Raw genomic sequence first — 16,058 nt, forward strand, 5'->3', positions numbered from 1 at the left:
CCCTTCAGGTAGTTGGTCCACTTGAAGAGCCAGCCCTCGCGCGCCGACCCGGAAGCGGAGCCGCCCGCCCCGGAAGTGGAGCCTGCTCCGGGAGCCGCCGTCACCCCGCCCGGGCCCGACCCGCCGCCAGCGGCCGGCGAAGGTAGCGCAGGGGCCGCGCCCAGCCCAGGGCCTCCCCCCACCGCTGCCGCAGCCGGCAGCGCCATGGGACCGGGCAGCGTCGCCGCCGCAGCACCAGGGCCCGGAGCCGCCGCGCGCAGCTCCGCCATCGCCCAAGGAGCCACCGGAGCCGAGCGCTTTTGCCCGCCCCTCCGCGCGCGCTGCGCCGTCACCCGCCCCGCCCCTGCCGCGCCCCATTGGGCCGCCGCCGGCGCCTGGCCCCGCCTCGCTCGTTCTATTGGCCCTCCCGGCCGCTCTGGGTGGTGCCCGCGACCCTATTGGCCTGCGGCTCTCAGCCCGTGCCTTCCTTTCCCCTCCTCAGCGGCCCTCCCGCTTGTCTGTCTCCCTGCTGGGCCAATCAGAGAGACCTCCTGGGGGGGGGGGGGGGGGGGGGGTCGCCCACCGGCCGAGCGCAGGGGTGACTCACCCAGTCGCAAATTAGGAGGTCGGGGGCGGCCCTGGGGCAGCGGGGGCCGACGGCGGCGAGCCTGGGGCAGCGGGGTGGCACTGGGGCACAGGCCGGGCGGGATGAAGGCCCCGGCCTTCGGCCGCTGACCTGCGGCCCCAGGCGGCCAGCCACGGTGGGTCCAAGCCCTCCCGCGCGTGGCCCTCAGCACGGCTGCAGCAAAGGACACACTACGCTCCCAGAAGTATACAATTCATCTTTATTTACAATACCCTATAAAAATGTAAATTTAGAAACTTTATTCTCATTAACCAGAACCAAAAACAGGCAAGAAAAAAAAAGCACAAAGAAAAAAAATATAATAAATGAACTTTCCACTTGATCAGTCAGAGGGAAGTGAGGGAGGAAGAGGGGCTGGGGGGGGGGGGGGGGGGTATGCAGCCAGGGAGGGCACCGGTTAATGCCAGGGAGGAGTTACAGGTCATAAAATACCTACTTGTGCAAATCTCTTTGTTTTCTTTTTTTAAAAGCAAAGTAAAATTAAAACCCCACCACCTTCCCGAGGAGCAGAACAGCAGGATCCAGCGGCAGAGACGGAGGTGGTCAGCAGGGCTGGGCGCCCTGGCGCCGCCGCCAAGGACCCAGGTGAGCCCAGCCTGGCCCTGGAGCTGCTGGGATTGAACCTAGGTGCAGGCGAGCAAAGGGCAAATGAACAAACGGGCTCTTGGGAAGACAAGGCAAGTGTGCAAAAGAGGTGTGTTCATGAGCCTGTTCAGCACTCTGGAAGGGGCAGGGAGCTGACGGGTGCAGCATCAGAGGGGACCAGGTCTCAGTGCTCAGTGCAGGGCTGGGAGAGGGTCTTGTACCTTCCCTGGGGCCAGGGAGAAAGAGGGGAATGCCCTGCCTACCCACAGACACGGGGAACGCAGGCATCACACAGTCCTACAGCCCCCCGCCTTCCCAGGACTGGGAGCTGTCCGCATCCCTCAGTAGTGTGCGTGTATCTACCTGGGGAGAAGCAGCAATTGTTTTGAGGACATGGGGGGGGGGGGGGGGGGAGCAGCAAGGACAGAGCACTTGGCAACCTAGTGGCAAGGGAGGAGAGAGCAGGGAGGGCAGGGGAGAGACCAAACACACACCCAGCCAGGTTCACAGAGCAAGAGACGTGTCTCCTGCACCATGGCACCCCGGGGAACACGTCCCATGAGGCTCTGCTTCACAGGGCATCACCTGCCCTCCATCCACTGAAACACTCTGGTGCCGACGGCGGTGGCTAGGGGCTGCAGAGACCTCCTACCGGATCCCATGCACTAAGCTGGTACCGGGGACAACAACGAAGGGGGTCAAGACAGCAGTTGTATGAATCTTCTCCCCTTGTACAACAGTGCCTCTCTCACAGGAGGGCAGAGTTGCAAAAAGCAGCCCTCTCAGAGGAGGGACAGCAGGAGCCCAGGCTGACACTTACTGCAATTTTGTCTCCAGCAAATTCAGCTTCTGCTGGTCAACATAGCGAGAGAAGAGGGAGATCAGGTTTGAGGGGGTGGACACCGGCTTTGCCAAGGCCACCTGGGGGATCCGCAGCAGCTCCCGGGTTGCCATGAGCATCAGCTCTGTCCTGCCGGAGAGGGGCACAGGGAGAAGGAACAAGGAAGAGATGTTACTTAGCGCTCCAGGAGCCAGGCGGCCTGGATGCTTCCCAGTTCCCCACTGGGAATTGAGGGGGCCTAGGTTAACAGGTCTAGCAATGTTTCGGCACTGGAACCAAACAGGAAACAGTGGCACAGAGATACTGTGCTGTATCCCCAGCAGCATCACTGCCTCCCTCTGCACCCTACTCCTCGTGTTGGCTAGGCTGTGTGACACCCAAGGCGCAGCAAGCGGGTGGGCACTCACCACTGGTTGTCCTGCATTAGCTCTGTGTTCACATCTGAGCTCTGCAGTTCTTCTCCGCGGCTCAGGACCAAGTACAGCAGGGACAGGCCGAACTGACAGGAGGAGAGAGGCTTGTGAGGGAAGGATGCTTGGAGCAGGCTGGAGTTTGTGACTGCCAGCACACAAACGTTTTGCTGGTGCCTACACAGATGCATGTCCTCCTCATGCAACTGTAACTCTCACGTCCCCTTTGCCACAGCTGCTCCCAGCTTTCCCCAGGCCTAGTTAGAGCAGCCAAGTTCTAGTAGTGTGCAGGGAATGCTCCTAGCCAGACCCCAGCCAGACTCTCCTGCAGCTTCTCCAAGGTCAGATCCTCCTTCCCTCAAGGTGATGGACTGCTCCCTCACTCGCAAGCTACTTGCTTTATTGACAGATGGGGTTCGTCCAGGACATGGAGTAAGGAGGAAAAAATGTCAGAACATGGGCTGGCTCAGCTCAGGAACAACATGCCCAGGCCTCCCAACCTGGACCACCTTCTTTCTCTTGCAGTAGTTCCCAGCGTGACAGCCTAGCAGTTCCTGCTCTTCCAAAATGCACATAGCAGCCCAAGCTGAGAGCACAAACACTGTGGGTTACCTGTTCTCTCCCCTGGCTGGCTCACTCGTGGGTTACCTGTTCTCTCCCCTGGCTGGCTCACTCGTGGCATACAGTGACTGTGTGTTTTTGGAAGTGCTGGCCTTACAGAGGTCCTGGATTTGGACTGTGTTTACACCCAGCAGAGAAGGGAATGATGAACAGGGTAAAGAAGCCATTGCTGGCATTTCAGGGGCTTTGTCGCACCTCACAAGGAAATCCCTGCAGCCAGGGATAGGTATGACAGGAAGAGCTTTTGTATTGTTGCCGCTCCATCCAAGCATTTTTAAGGTGCCTCTGGGAATCACCTCTATCTCCTAATCCTCACAGTACTTCCCACAAGCACACATAGAAAGATCCCTGGCTCCCTTTACAGCCCCTGGAGGAGGCTTATTTATGGGCCTGAGTAATCTCACTTATTTTAGAGGTCTGTTGTGAGAAGCAATGGGCTGCCCCCTGGAAGTGACCGTCCCTGCCCAGACTGTGAAGGAAATGCAGCTTGGAGGGACACCTTTGCATTTCCAGGTGAATCAACCCCAGCTCCTGCAGCAGAGAAACAGACGTCCAGCTCTGTGAGCACCTCTGGGCAGGCCTGTGCCAATATGTCATGAAAGCAGTCTGCAGCCCAGCAGGATGAAAAAGGGACTGGCTGTCAGACTGCAAAGGAGGCTCAGGCCAGCTCAGGTGGCTAATTATTCTGCAAGACATTCGCATTAATCACCATGGGAAGGGGAGAGAGCCAGGGAGCTCTCTTACAGCAGGGCAGGCAGCCTGTTACTCCTGAGCTGTCCCAGCACAGCTCCTACACCATGGCTGCATCCCTTTATCTACCATAGAGCACTGGGAGCTGCTGGGAAACTGGATTTTCCAACTACAGGAAGAGGGACTGCCCAGGCTGACATCCTGGGTGCCATTGCCACGTAGCAGCTGGACACCCCCTCCAGCCCACCCACCACAGTTCTGGTTCTGACACACTTGCCAACAGAAGAGTTGTTTCTGCAGCTGGAGACAAGCCTAGACTCTGCTGCAGCTGGTGCAAGAAGGAAAACACAGGTACAACCTGCCTCTTAGTACTGCCTGGCTGAGGGAGCAGAGAGAAGCGAGGTAGAGGTGCACACCTTGTTTTGAAGCACAGCAGTAAGGTGCAGGTTGGTGGGTGCTGGCACGGTCGCATTCTGAGGTAGGTTTGTTAGCTGCTGCACGAGGCTGGTGACTGTGCCCAATGGAAGGTGATAGAGAACGTGCGAGAAGGGCCTCAAAAGGCAGGGCAGCACCTATGGAGAGAAGAGCAGGAACCATGTCTTGACTCATGGCTAGAGAAAGACAGGACAAGGGGAGGCACAGCCTTTCCCAGGCATCCCAGCCTTGTGGGTACCGTTGCCAAGATGGGATTTAACAGCTCTGGATGCAAGCACTCCACCCCTGTGGCTACATTTACCCACCTTTGCGCTGCATCTCTTTCCCAGCAAGCACAGGCTTGCAGCACACATTGCTGCTTTCAGCCAAGTTTCCCCACACCTGGCTGGCTCCCCTTGACCTCACAGCCCCATGGACAAGAATGCTGCCTCTGTGGAAGGGCTAGCTGCTGTTGTATACACCATCGTATACACGCCTCCTTGAATGCCCCCTCACACACTCAACATGCAACTTACCGAACTCTTTCCAGCAGCCCTGTGCATTCCTAGAACAGCACAGGCCAAAGGAAAGAATTCCCACTTTAAATTTAGGCTACTTTTTTCCTTTTTAAATGGTCTCCTTTCTCAAAGCACGCTGGGCGTTATTTCACAGAAGTCCTATTCTTTTTTTTTCCCCCCCTCTATGAAACAAATAAGACTGAAAAACATCCAGTAACACATCCCTCTGAAACTCCAAAATACTAGTCTCTGCTTTCTGCCCTTGGGAGATGGAATCTCCCGTTGCTGCCCAGTGTGCCAGAAAAGCAGACTTTTAGCCAAGTTCTCTCCCTGCAAATGCTCTGCAAAGAGCTGGGATGATTAAACAACGACACTATTTATCAGAAACACTCCCTCCTTCCTTCCTGCCAAAACTAGGCCTTTCTGTGCCAGTCCACAGTGCCCCCCACCTTGCAGAAATGACCTCTACTGACAAGGCGAGCCTTCCCACTCCCTCATGGTCACCTCATCCTGAGCATCCTTCTTGATGAGGAAGGGCAGGTTCCTGGCTGTGGCCATGAGTACATCAGCTGCTTGCTCTGGTGACAAGAAGGGTAGGATCCGGGCTACAAGGCGTTTTCCTTTCCGGATGCACATGATCTGCATGAAATGGTCATCACTTGGCCTGCCGAGGAGAGAAGCACCAGCTGTCAGCTGGGAATGTCCTAATGTACCTGGGGTGTTTCTGTGGCATAGCCCAGAGCCTAGCCAGGTGCTGGCATTAGCTAGTGAATATGTTTCTACCAAAAAAACGGAGAGAAGCAATGCAGGGAATGATACACTGCGCCCAAACTCTGCTCCAGGGCAAGCCTTTCAGCTGCCCTGTCCTGGCTGCCATGTCAAGGTTGAATACCCCAAGCCAAGACTGCAGCATGAGCTTTCCCTGCCTCAATAAGGAGACAGCCCCAACCATCTCCATCTTTTCATCCCTGTGACACAAGCAGCATTCACCAGCTTCTAGCCATTAGAGACTGCTAATGTTAAAAAGAATACTCTGAATTAATTATGGAAAGGGCCAGGCTGACAGACAACTGCTGTTCACCTCTGCCTTTCTGACAGGCTAGGCAGGAGGACAAGGCCCGGTTTCCCACAGGGCAGCAGAGAAGGAGCCACTGAGGCCCTGCATCCTGTCCTGCTAATCTGTACCACTGCAGCTACAGGTGAGGCAAGAGATGACAGACTTAAAAACCAGCAGCCAGGGCTGTGCCGTGGTGCAGTGGATCCAWGCTCACGAACATGCAATCAAGCACCATTAGCAGCATTCAGGTTGCCAGAGTGGAAGTTGTTATGGGTTTGTAACCACAGTGGACAATCGCATGGAGGAAAATGGCAAAATAAATGGAAAAAAAGGTTATTTCACTCCTGCCCAATCCCCCAAGAAGCAAGTTTAAACTAACTCTTATTTGGGAAACAGGTCACTGGAAAGTCATAGACAACAGCTACAAGTAGCAATAAACTGTCCAAGCCCCAGGCAGCAACCAAGTTGCAGACACCACACCTCTCCTCACCTCTCCTGCCCGGGTGCTTTCCCCCTCAGATTGTCATACATGTCACATATCTTCTGTTTTCTCTCGCCCATGAGGGCTGGCCGCTCGCCTTCCAGGCTCAAGAGGTAGCGTCTCTCATAGTCTTCCACGTCCAGGAGGAGGCTGTACGTCTGCCGGAGAGACAGCGATCACAGCAGGGCATGGGAATCTGCATGCTCCTCAAGGTGATTCAGACCAGAAACAAATTGCTGAGCCCTGCTCTGCAGGGGTACCTGTTGGCCTTCTCTCCACTTTGCTGAGCAATTGGGAAATGCTGGTGGTGGTCACTAAGTTTCAGGTCTGGTCTAGCCCTGCCCCACTGAAAGCTGGGACATGCTTGGCCCCAGACAGGGCCCTCCTGTCTCCTTGTAACTATGTACCTGCCCAGAACATGTCAAAGCCTCTTTGAGCCCCAAACAGCTGTAAAAGATGACTGAACAGGGATTTAGGAACCATCAGGCAGTCATCTCCTCCCATGGCACCTGCAGAGGGGTGAGACACTACTGCCTCTATGTTGTGAATTGCTAACTGACCCTGCAAAGTCTGCCTGGGCTGTTCTGAGACAGGACAAAGGCATGGCTGGTACCAGGCTCCAGCCTTCCTGCTTCAGGATCCCCACTCTCCTGTAAGGAGGACCTCAGCCACTGAGGAGTGCTGGCCCCTATACAGGCAGGGGCTCCAATCACTAGCATAACAAACAGGACAGCCAGTAATCTACCACATGTCATCAAAATACAGCATAAAACTGCCCTGAAGCCAGCAAGGACAAGACTGGATCTTCTGATCTGTAAAACCAGGGCACCTATGACATCCTTCATAGGCCCCAGGGGTTCCTCTACACTTCACAGCAGTCTCACTGGCCTCTCTTTTGCTATAGCAGATCTCTGAGGGTTGTAACAGCCCCTCTCAAGCTCACCTTCTCTATTGTAACAAGGGTTTGGCGCCTCTTGTCTCGAACCTGCTTCTCCTTTGTCTCCTGCAGGAAGGGATAGGAAGTCAAAGCTGTGGCTGGCTTCTGTACTGGCTAAGCGTGTGAGGCCACAAAGTTGTATTGGAGGGGAGGAAGGGCCAGAACTCACATCATCCTCACTGCGGGAGGTCACGACTGCATCTATCATCTTCCGGGGGTTATTCACACTGGAGACTGTGAGCTTCCCTAGTGAGCCCTCAAACTGCACTATAGGAAGGGAGAAGGGAAGCAGAGGGAGTCAATCTGGGCCCAACCCCACATCACCCTGGTTTATCTGCATCCCAGGGTAGCCTCACAGCTGTCCCCAAACTCAAGCCCATAGTAGAAATCTCCTTTCCCCAGCCCAAAATAAACTGCCATCCTCCACCTGCAGAGATCTGGGCTATGCCTCCTGAACTGCCCACTCTGTCCCCACTCCAGTCCAGTACACAGCCAGCACTTACCTGGCTTGTAGGCGTGCTCGAGCTTTGCTACCTGAGGTGTGATGAGTTTAGTGCGTTCCTTTTTGGGACCATCACCCTGGACTTCCTCAGCTGCTGACAACTTCTCCAGCTTCTGGAAGTAATTCTGAGGCAGAGAGAGAGGCAGAACTAAAAATGGCTGCTGAAGGATGCAACATATATGCCCTGCCCCAGCCCATACCTTGCATATGCTGCATTTCTCAACCCATCATTTACTGGTCTTCCTGACATCCAGCATAAACCTTCCCCCAGGTTTCCCCCAGTACATAAAGAGATAGTTATGTTCTCCTCTCTACCGTCCCTCAGGGTTGCAGAGGTCTGTTTGGATGCCTCTCCTCAGCTTTCTTTTTCTTGATGCAAATGATTCCTTTGTTCTCTCTCTTTCCAAGGATTACCAGACCTTCCCAGCATACTCCAGTTAGCCTGCACTAGCATTGTGTCCAGCCTCCACACTGCATCTACCTGAGGCCTGCCACACCAGCGCCTGTTCTCTGCACCCATGAGCTCCTCCTATCCACCCTGGACAATGTTTGCCTCTTTTGCAACAGCAGGACTTCATTGACTCATGTCCTGGCTGCAGCCACATCAGTTCCTGTCCTCTGCTGGGGATCAGCTCACCCACATCTCCATTGAAAACCCCAGGCAGCACAAGCTGCCTTGGTGCTCTGCTTGATGCCTCCCTCCAGCCTGAGGATGAACACTGAGATCCGCTGTCTGCAGCCACCTCCATTCACCTTAATTAGCTCTATCCAGACTGTGTTTCCCCAGTTAGCCGCTCTGACTGCCAATACAGAGCAGCCAGACTCAGAGCCAAGATAAGCCACACCAACTGCTTCTCTTCCCTCCCGCTGGGCCCTCAACCTGCTGGAGAAGAAGACTGGACTGTTTCACTGTGGTTCACCATGCTAAGGCCAAACTGGGCGACTACCTTTCCTGCTCGTGCCCTGTGCTCATAACCACATGGCTACTCCAGGGCTTTTCTGGGAACCCTTCATGAAGACAGACACTGTGTCTGCCTCTCTCCAGTCTTCTAGGTCCTCTGCAAGCACTTAGATATCACTACCAGCAGCAATAAGAGCTTTCAGGACTCTTCACACATCTCAGGGCAAAACTCGCCAGGCACAAACACTCCAAGAACATTTCAGTATTTTCTAGGCTGTTTTTTCCCTAATTCTGATCTTCCTTCCTATCACTCAGCAAAAGCCTAATATGCATATGTATGTACACACACATAGCCTAACAGTCTATAGCAAAGATCAGTGCTAAAAAAAGCACCCTTTGTGGCACCTGCTGTAGCCTTTCCTGCCTGTTAAACTGCAAATCCGCATTTCTCCAACAACCCTCATAAGCTTTTCCCTCTTGCTGCTTCCTGCTCAGTTTGTGCTCTTGCCATTTGACCCCTACATGCAAGCTTTTTGTGTCTGATAAAGACAGTTCTGCTGGGCCAGGCTCACAGCTTCATCAGGTGCGGAGTCTGTCTCCCAGAGCAGACACCTAAGGGTATAAAACCAGGTGGGCACAAGTGATGATTGCCCCACTCTCCTAAGCACCTTGCACCAGCTCAGGATGCTCCCATACCACACATCCATGCTGTGTAGCTAAAAGCCCTCCATGGATTTCCTCCTGCAATGAAGTTACCCTGTCTGCCCTCAAATACAGCTAAACCTTGAACAACCACCACCTTTGGCAAGAGCCCAACTGTCACCTTGCTTTGTCAGCTCCAAATCTGACTCCTCCTGGCCCCATCTAGAACCAGAAGAGAGAGTGAGCAGTCACTCCCCATCCATCTTCAACTTGCTCTTTGGACTCCATAGTCTTCATCACCATCCCCTTTCGGGCTAGAGGGTCCTCCCTTACACAGCCTTTCCTGGTCCAGGACCACCTCATACATTCAGTCTCCTTTAGTAGCCTCCCAGTCTCCTCTTTTGGGTGTYTTCCACTACTACACCATGCACAGCTGCTGGTTTAGACAGGCTGATTTCCCACTCTTGGGCCTTCTCCTGCACCTTCCAAATTGGTGCTGCTAGCATTCCCCAGCCTCTCCTCACCCTAGAGACCCTGCTCACCAGTTTCCAGCACTCACTGCACTCTGCAGTGCAGTGAAACAGGTTCTCTCTTACAGTTGCCCTCCCAATTCCCTTGCTGAAGAACACTTGCCCCTTCCTCCTTCACATTCACAGCCTATTCCCCGTGATTGGATCTAGAAATAGTTCTTCTGCCATTGGTTGCTCCATGGCTCATATCAGACTCTCAGTGCACTGGCAAGAGCCACTGGCAGCGCTCCTTTTCTACCCAGCACCTGTTACAGTCCCCAGTGTTGGGCACTGGCTGACCCTGAGGATGCACTGGCAAGACACTGGTCTGGTGGGAGCATTAAAGCACTGCCCTGGAAGCAATCCCATGTGTGTGAGACACAGCGCAGTGGGCTGAGTGCTAGTCTCTCCAGTACCTGGTAGTAATAGTCATCCAGGTAGGGATCAGTGCTCTGCAGCTGCATCATCTGGATCTTGGACACCCAGTCTTTCTCTCGTTGTAGCATGAGGTTCGCATAGGGATCTTTGCGCATCTGCTCCTGGTGGCTGCTCCGGTGGCCCCCTCGGTCTCCAACTGAGCCGTTGAGGCTCCGGTGCTGGCTGGCAGGAGGCAAGAAGGGCACCTGTGAGCACACAGGAGCTACAGGAAGGGGCAGAGAGCAGTGCAAAGGCTAGCCCTGGCAGCACAAACCTGCCAGAAGGGGGTCATGCAAACCCTCCCTGGTACCAAGATGGTTCCTTCCCCCATCCTCCCTGCTCCCTGTGCAGGGTCAATAATCACCTCCGGTTCTGCTGCTGCCGCTGGTGCAAGAGGCGGCGATGCTGGGGATGAAGGTGGGTTGTGTCTGGCCGGAACATCTGAGGCTGTGGCCTGAGGAGAGCAGGAGGTTTCAGAGGCAGCAGGCAACCCTGGAGAATTCAGCCCTGCCAAGCACGTGGCCAGAAGAGGTACAGGACCTACCTCAGGCTCTGCAGGTGGGATCCAGGGCCTGGTGGGTGCTGCGGCTGGGATGGAGGTGGAGCAGGGGGAGCCCCAAAGAAGGCACGAAACCCACTGGCTGGAGACATCATCTGCCCAACTCTGCCCTGGAGCAGCTTGGGATTCACAGAGGGAAGGGGGCTCCCAACAAGGCCAGAGACCCGGGCAAACTGGCTAGGAGACATTCGGCCAGCCTGGGAGGGCACAGAGCACATCTCAGTGTCAGCCAGGGAGAAATTCTGGGCCAAGGGAAAGGACCTAGCCAGGACAGCTGCTTCTGCCTGGGATGGCCAGGAACAGCCACAAAGGACAGCTGTAAAGCCATTTCTGATGGCAACTCCAAGGGCTGTGGAGAAATGCAAGACTCTCAATCCCTGCCCAGAGAACTGCAGGAAGGGACAGCGGAAGGGGTAGAAAGTGGGGCTTTACCTGGGCTCCTCCAAGCAGCTGTGCTCTCTGCAAATGGGTGAGGACAGGAGAGACGCTGTGGGGGAACGGGTGGCCCAGGAGGGAGGAATTCTGGAGAAAAAGAACAGAAGGAGGACCCCAGTCATAGCTCTGGCACAGCCCCTCCCAGGGAGGGCAACACAGTGGACAGACATGAAAGTGGAGAGGGCAAAAGCCAAAGCCCTGTGAGTGCTCCAGGCAGGCTGGGAACCAGGCCAGGCTCCAAAGAGCACGGTCAACTCTGCCTGAGGCATGGCACATCAGGGCAGAGGGGTCAAGCCATGAAGACAAGACAAAGCACTTTGCTGGCTGCATATGTGATAGTACAGGTTCCAGTCATCTGAGAAAGCAGTTCATCTGCACAATAGGGCCTGGAGTTACATGTGGGAGCTGAAAGGGAACTGAGGTATGGGTAACAAAGACTTCATGGAGGTTGGAGGACTTCACAGCAATGTGGGCATCAAAGGCAGCCCCAAGCAAAGGGGTTAAGAGGAGACTTGGTACCGGTACGTTGCAGAGCTGATTGGGAGACATCCTCTCGCCATAGGGAGCAGGGTAACGCTGTTGCATGGTGGCCCTGATGTGAACAGGCTTCGGACAAAGAATCTGAGGGCAGGAAAGCAATACAATCCAACAGTCAGTCCATTGTCGAAACCAGTCTAAGAAATCAGCCCGGACAGTGGAGATGAGAGCAGGTACCTGCTGGCTGAAGTTGGGCACAGCAGCTTGCTTGGGAGGGGTGCCAATGGGGACAGCCCGGACTGGGGGGCTCCCAATGACCGGGGATGACGAACGTCGGGGCAGTGCCCGCTCTGAGGGGTCCCGCTCTTCCTCCTGGGCCTGTGGAGGTCTCTGAGGCAGAGCATAGTCCAGCACAGACACCGAAGGCATCTCCTGCAAGCAGGAGGGGAGAGAAACCTCCCCCCAGAATAAGTCACTTACTGGGATCATGCAGATCAGCTAGGGACAGGGAGGACCAGCACATGTCCCAGAGATATTCCTGCCTAGTTAAACATGAGGGAAGCAATAGCTAGAGGCTCTCAGCCTCCACGGAGATACAGCACTCACAGCACAAAGCAACGCTCTGAACTGCCCACCTGCAGAGCCAGTTACTGCCCCATCAATCCTCCTATGGAGTCTCTTCTACATTCCATTCCATTTCCCTGGGCGCTCAGCAGCCCCATGCGATGGCCAGGGGTCCCTGGGAAACCTCAAGGCCTGTCCAGAGGAGCTCACATCACTGCTAGGATGTCTGTCTGCAGCAACAGCACCGCCCGGGTGCACGGCAGGAACGGTCCATATTGCCACTACACAGCCCTCGTGCATGCTCATGTACACCGGGTTCCCAGCCCTCATTCACCTTGCAGAGCTGGGAGACAGGCTGGCCATGCAGTGCACTCTGCTTGCGCTTGAAAGCCCGATTCTTAATTAAGCCACAACAAACAAAACCCTCTTCCTTGAGGCACCGACACTCCCAAACCTCACAGGTGCACTGACATCTCTGACAGAGCAGTTGCTGGGGATAAGACACTGGCAATAAACCACTCCAACATGACTCTCCTGCAGAGAGAGCCAGGATGGCAGGGGCAGATTTCTGAGAGGCATCTATAAGTGAACTGAACCACTTTGATCTAGACTGAACAAGAGGCAGAGCACACGCCTTTGCTAAGCTGTTCTGGAGGTGCTTCTCAGCACTTTTAGCACTACAGCAAGTCTCACGCTTAGGGCCTAGGTGCCTGGTACAGGACTCAGGGAGAAATCACAGGGGATATTAGGGAAGTCTGTTTCCAACAGAGGCTCCAGCTCAGCAATTTGGACATGAGACATAGGATGGGGAAACCGCAAGTGCCCAAGTGCATCCACACCACATGATTTGTGCTCTTTGTAGAGTGAGCTGGGATGGGGAGGGTCATCTCCATTCCTCCCTGAGAAGGCTCACAGCTGAGCCCTGCCACATCAGCACCACAGCATCATACCTGAGCAAGAAGCGGCCCTCGGATACGGCGCAGGACAGCTGAGCCATCCCAGATGCTGGAGTTCAGCCCTCCTGGCTGCTGGAAAGTAGACGTGGGAGTCAGCATCTTGGAGACCTACCTCTACCCTGGCCCTCCAGCCTCGCTCCCACCTGGGCAGGGGTCCTCGTTTGCACTGCCTGCATGATAGCGGGGTCCTCCAGCTCACTCTCAATGACCAGCCTAGTCAGCCTCTCCGCCAGGGTGTCCTCGTGGTCGCCCAGCAGATCTGCATCATCACCACCCGGTCCATCCTGCTCCCCCGCCGCTGTGGGCTTGTCTTCTAGCTCTGCCAGCCGCTCGTGTGCCTCCTGCCAGTCATCATCTATGCAGAATTCACACAAAGGCAGTGAGGAGAGGCGAGCCTGCTCCACGTGCCGGCCTCCCCCACTGCAGGCTGAGCCATGAGGGAGGTGCTCCCCAGAGCAGAGAGGGCACTGGCAAGGGTGAGGGGCCTAGCCCTGAGGATGAGTGGCAGCAGGGGCTGTAGATGTCTCACACCAGGGCAGTGCAGTGGTGAGGGAAGAAGGGCGAAAACAAACACTCACCAACAGCCCCAGCTCCAAATGTGTCATCATTGAACTGGTCAATATCTTCATCTTCCTCACCTAGGGTCTGGAAGGTGTCTTCATCTTCATCCAGTGGGCAGTCCTCCAGGGACTGGGGAGAGCAGAGGATGAGCACGCATCCCAGTGCCACTTACTGCCTGCTGATGCACTGGGCCAGACCTCCTCTTCCCTTGTTCATCTTGCATCCTTATTGTCCTTTATCCTTCTGGGAGAGGAGCCCCCTCTAATCCCACCTCAGTCCCACCAAAAGACTTCCTACACTTTCCTCCTCCATCCTGAGCTTCCTAATCTGCCATGGACCCCCACCTTCTCCCCAAGTGGCTCTTATCCCCTCTGACTAGCAGGGGGGGGGAGGGAGAAAGAGGGTCGCCACCAGAAGACTGGACACCAAAGCTAACAGCACAGAGCAAAATTCACCCTTGCTCAAGTCAGACCTCAGACAAGCAGGTGCTGCCGCATATCCCCACAGGAGCACTCCCTGATGAGCATCTCCCTCAGCTGCAACAGAGGACCCCACCATACCACCTCAGGATAGCCTGCTACCCCCTGCCTTAAACATGGGGTATGCAGAAACCTGCCCCATGGCAGCCTGTGGCCTGCCCCATACCCCACTTCCCCCAGAGCCCCCCGCAAGCCATTTCCATCGGCCCGTTTCTCCCTACAGCGCCCCGACAGGCGTCCCCACAAGCCTCATCTCCCTTGGCAGTCCCTCGACAGACGCCTCCACAGGCTCCGTCTCCACCTGGGGCAACCCGACAGGCGACCCCACAGGCCCTGTCTCCCCCCACGACCTCCCGCCAGGTGCCCCCACAGGCCCTAGTAGCCCCCGGCCTCGCCCTGCCCCAGGCCTCTCCGCCCCCCCTCACCTGGTACCGGAACATGGCGGCGGCGGCGCCCCCTGCCCCGCAGGCTCCGCGCGGCCCGCTCCGGCCCCGTGCTCCGCCGCGCATGCGCCGCCGCGGGCGCACGCGCATGACGTCACCTCCGCCCTCCACCGACCGTCGGAGCGCGGGTTGGGGGAGCGCGCCATGCGCATGCGCTCCCCCGAGGTCGCGGAGGAGCTCGGCAGGGGGTGGCGCAGCAGGCGCCACCGGGGCGAAGGCAACCGGAGTGCGTGCGTGGTCCTGCCCACTCACCCGCTTTAAAGGCGCAGCGTCGCGGCGGGCTGTCCTTAAAGGGCCCGCGGCCCGCTTTCTCCGCGTGGGCGTCCCTGCGGGGCTGAGCCACCCCCAGCCCCGTGGACCTCACAGGCGAACCAGAATAGGGCTGTGCCTGCCGGCCTTGGGGCGGGGCTGGCTTGTGACCCCCTGCCTCATCCCAACCGTGTCTCTGGGGGCACCCCGCTAGCTGTGTCACCTCAGTGGTGTCCCCAGCGATGCCCCCCCCCAAGGCGTGACCCCTCTGTAGCACTATCCAGAGCTGTGTCCCCTGCTATGTCCCTCTCAGTGTTGCCCCTCTCCTGAGCCATGTCCTGCTCAGCAGTGCCCCTCCATCCATGTCCCTGCTAACAGTGTCACCACAGCAGTGTCCCTGGTGGTGCCCCTCAGCCATGTCCCATCCCCAGCAGTACCTCCTGACAAGCCCTCAGCCATGTACCCCAACCACATCCCCCCAACTCTGTCCCCTCTAGACTTGTCCCTCAGCTGTGTCCCCCTATCAGTGTCCCCCAGCCACGTCCCCAGCTGTGTCATCCTGTGTCCCCCCGAGCCATGTCCCCCCAGCCATGTTGCTATGGTGTCCCCAGCTGTGTCCTGTGATGGGCACTGGGTGGGCTGGGAGGGCGTCTGCCTCGATGGGGCTCCCCGTTGGCCCCCTGGCCCACCGCCTCTAATGGCAGGGGAGGCTAGGGGGAAGCCCAGGGCGGGGGGCTCCACTTTGCCCCTCCCCCGGCACCTCCTGTCACAGGGATTAGCAGAGGGACAGCCCGGGCKGGGACGACAACAGCCACCGGCCACCGGTGCCTCGCCTGCATGTAGGCACTGAGGAGGAGCCCCGCCACCCGGGTGCACCAACTGCCTGGCACCATGAAGGACCGGCTGGAGCAGCTCAAGGCGGTGAGAGGCTCCATGGCAGCCCGAGGGGACCCATGGGGCACCAGGATGTCACGGGGATGGGTGACCCCTGGCACATTCCCCAAACCACCTAGGATATGGGGTGCAGCAGTGGGACCCTCTCCCACCCTGGATGTGTGGGGCTGAGGATGCCCAGCTGCACCTTGTGCCCCAGGTAGTGGGGTGGGCAGTGGGACCCCCCACCTGGGACATGTGGGTCTGAGGGTGCCCAGCTGCGCCCTGTGCCCCAGGTTGTGGGGTGGGCAG

General features: G+C 56.8%; 3 protein-coding genes across 9 annotated transcripts in view; 1 reads left to right on the top strand and 2 right to left on the bottom strand.

The window, feature by feature from the left end:
- The window catches only part of OSBP (oxysterol binding protein), a 9,994-nt gene extending 9,686 nt beyond the window's left edge, over window positions 1-308 (bottom strand). Inside the window, exon 1 of the mRNA XM_085312495.1 lies at window positions 3-308. Within this exon, the coding sequence (XP_085168621.1) occupies window positions 3-269 (267 nt within the window). The 5' untranslated portion in view covers window positions 270-308. The remainder of the gene's footprint in view (window positions 1-2) is intronic.
- A 498-nt stretch (window positions 309-806) lies between these two features.
- Window positions 807-14,691, bottom strand: PATL1 (PAT1 homolog 1, processing body mRNA decay factor). Of its 7 annotated transcripts, none has more exons than XM_085312549.1 (19): window positions 14,607-14,691; window positions 13,720-13,831; window positions 13,285-13,496; window positions 13,136-13,210; window positions 11,859-12,053; window positions 11,664-11,765; window positions 11,142-11,231; window positions 10,695-10,906; window positions 10,515-10,604; window positions 10,150-10,333; window positions 7,683-7,806; window positions 7,349-7,446; window positions 7,186-7,245; window positions 6,252-6,400; window positions 5,209-5,368; window positions 4,189-4,344; window positions 2,459-2,550; window positions 2,031-2,180; window positions 807-1,248 (listed from the first exon to the last, which is right to left on the bottom strand). In XM_085312549.1, exons 1-19 carry the CDS (start codon window positions 14,688-14,690, stop codon window positions 1,089-1,091), a joined length of 2,505 nt encoding a protein of 834 aa, XP_085168675.1. In that variant the 5' UTR covers window position 14,691; the 3' UTR covers window positions 807-1,088. The 7 variants fall into 7 exon arrangements, with proteins under 7 accessions (XP_085168675.1, XP_085168674.1, XP_085168678.1 ...); XM_085312548.1 differs by having other exon boundaries at window positions 13,136-13,213; XM_085312552.1 differs by having other exon boundaries at window positions 1,155-1,880.
- Window positions 14,692-15,764: 1,073 nt separating this feature from the next.
- Window positions 15,765-16,058, top strand: part of STX3 (syntaxin 3) — a 5,275-nt gene continuing 4,981 nt past the window's right edge. The window contains exon 1 of the mRNA XM_085312496.1: window positions 15,765-15,794. Within this exon, the coding sequence (XP_085168622.1) occupies window positions 15,765-15,794 (30 nt within the window). The remainder of the gene's footprint in view (window positions 15,795-16,058) is intronic.

Source organism: Rhea americana, unplaced genomic scaffold (assembly GCF_003343005.1).
Source record: "Rhea americana isolate MKP2758 unplaced genomic scaffold, rheAme1 scaffold_368, whole genome shotgun sequence".
Lineage (NCBI taxonomy): Eukaryota > Metazoa > Chordata > Aves > Rheiformes > Rheidae > Rhea > Rhea americana.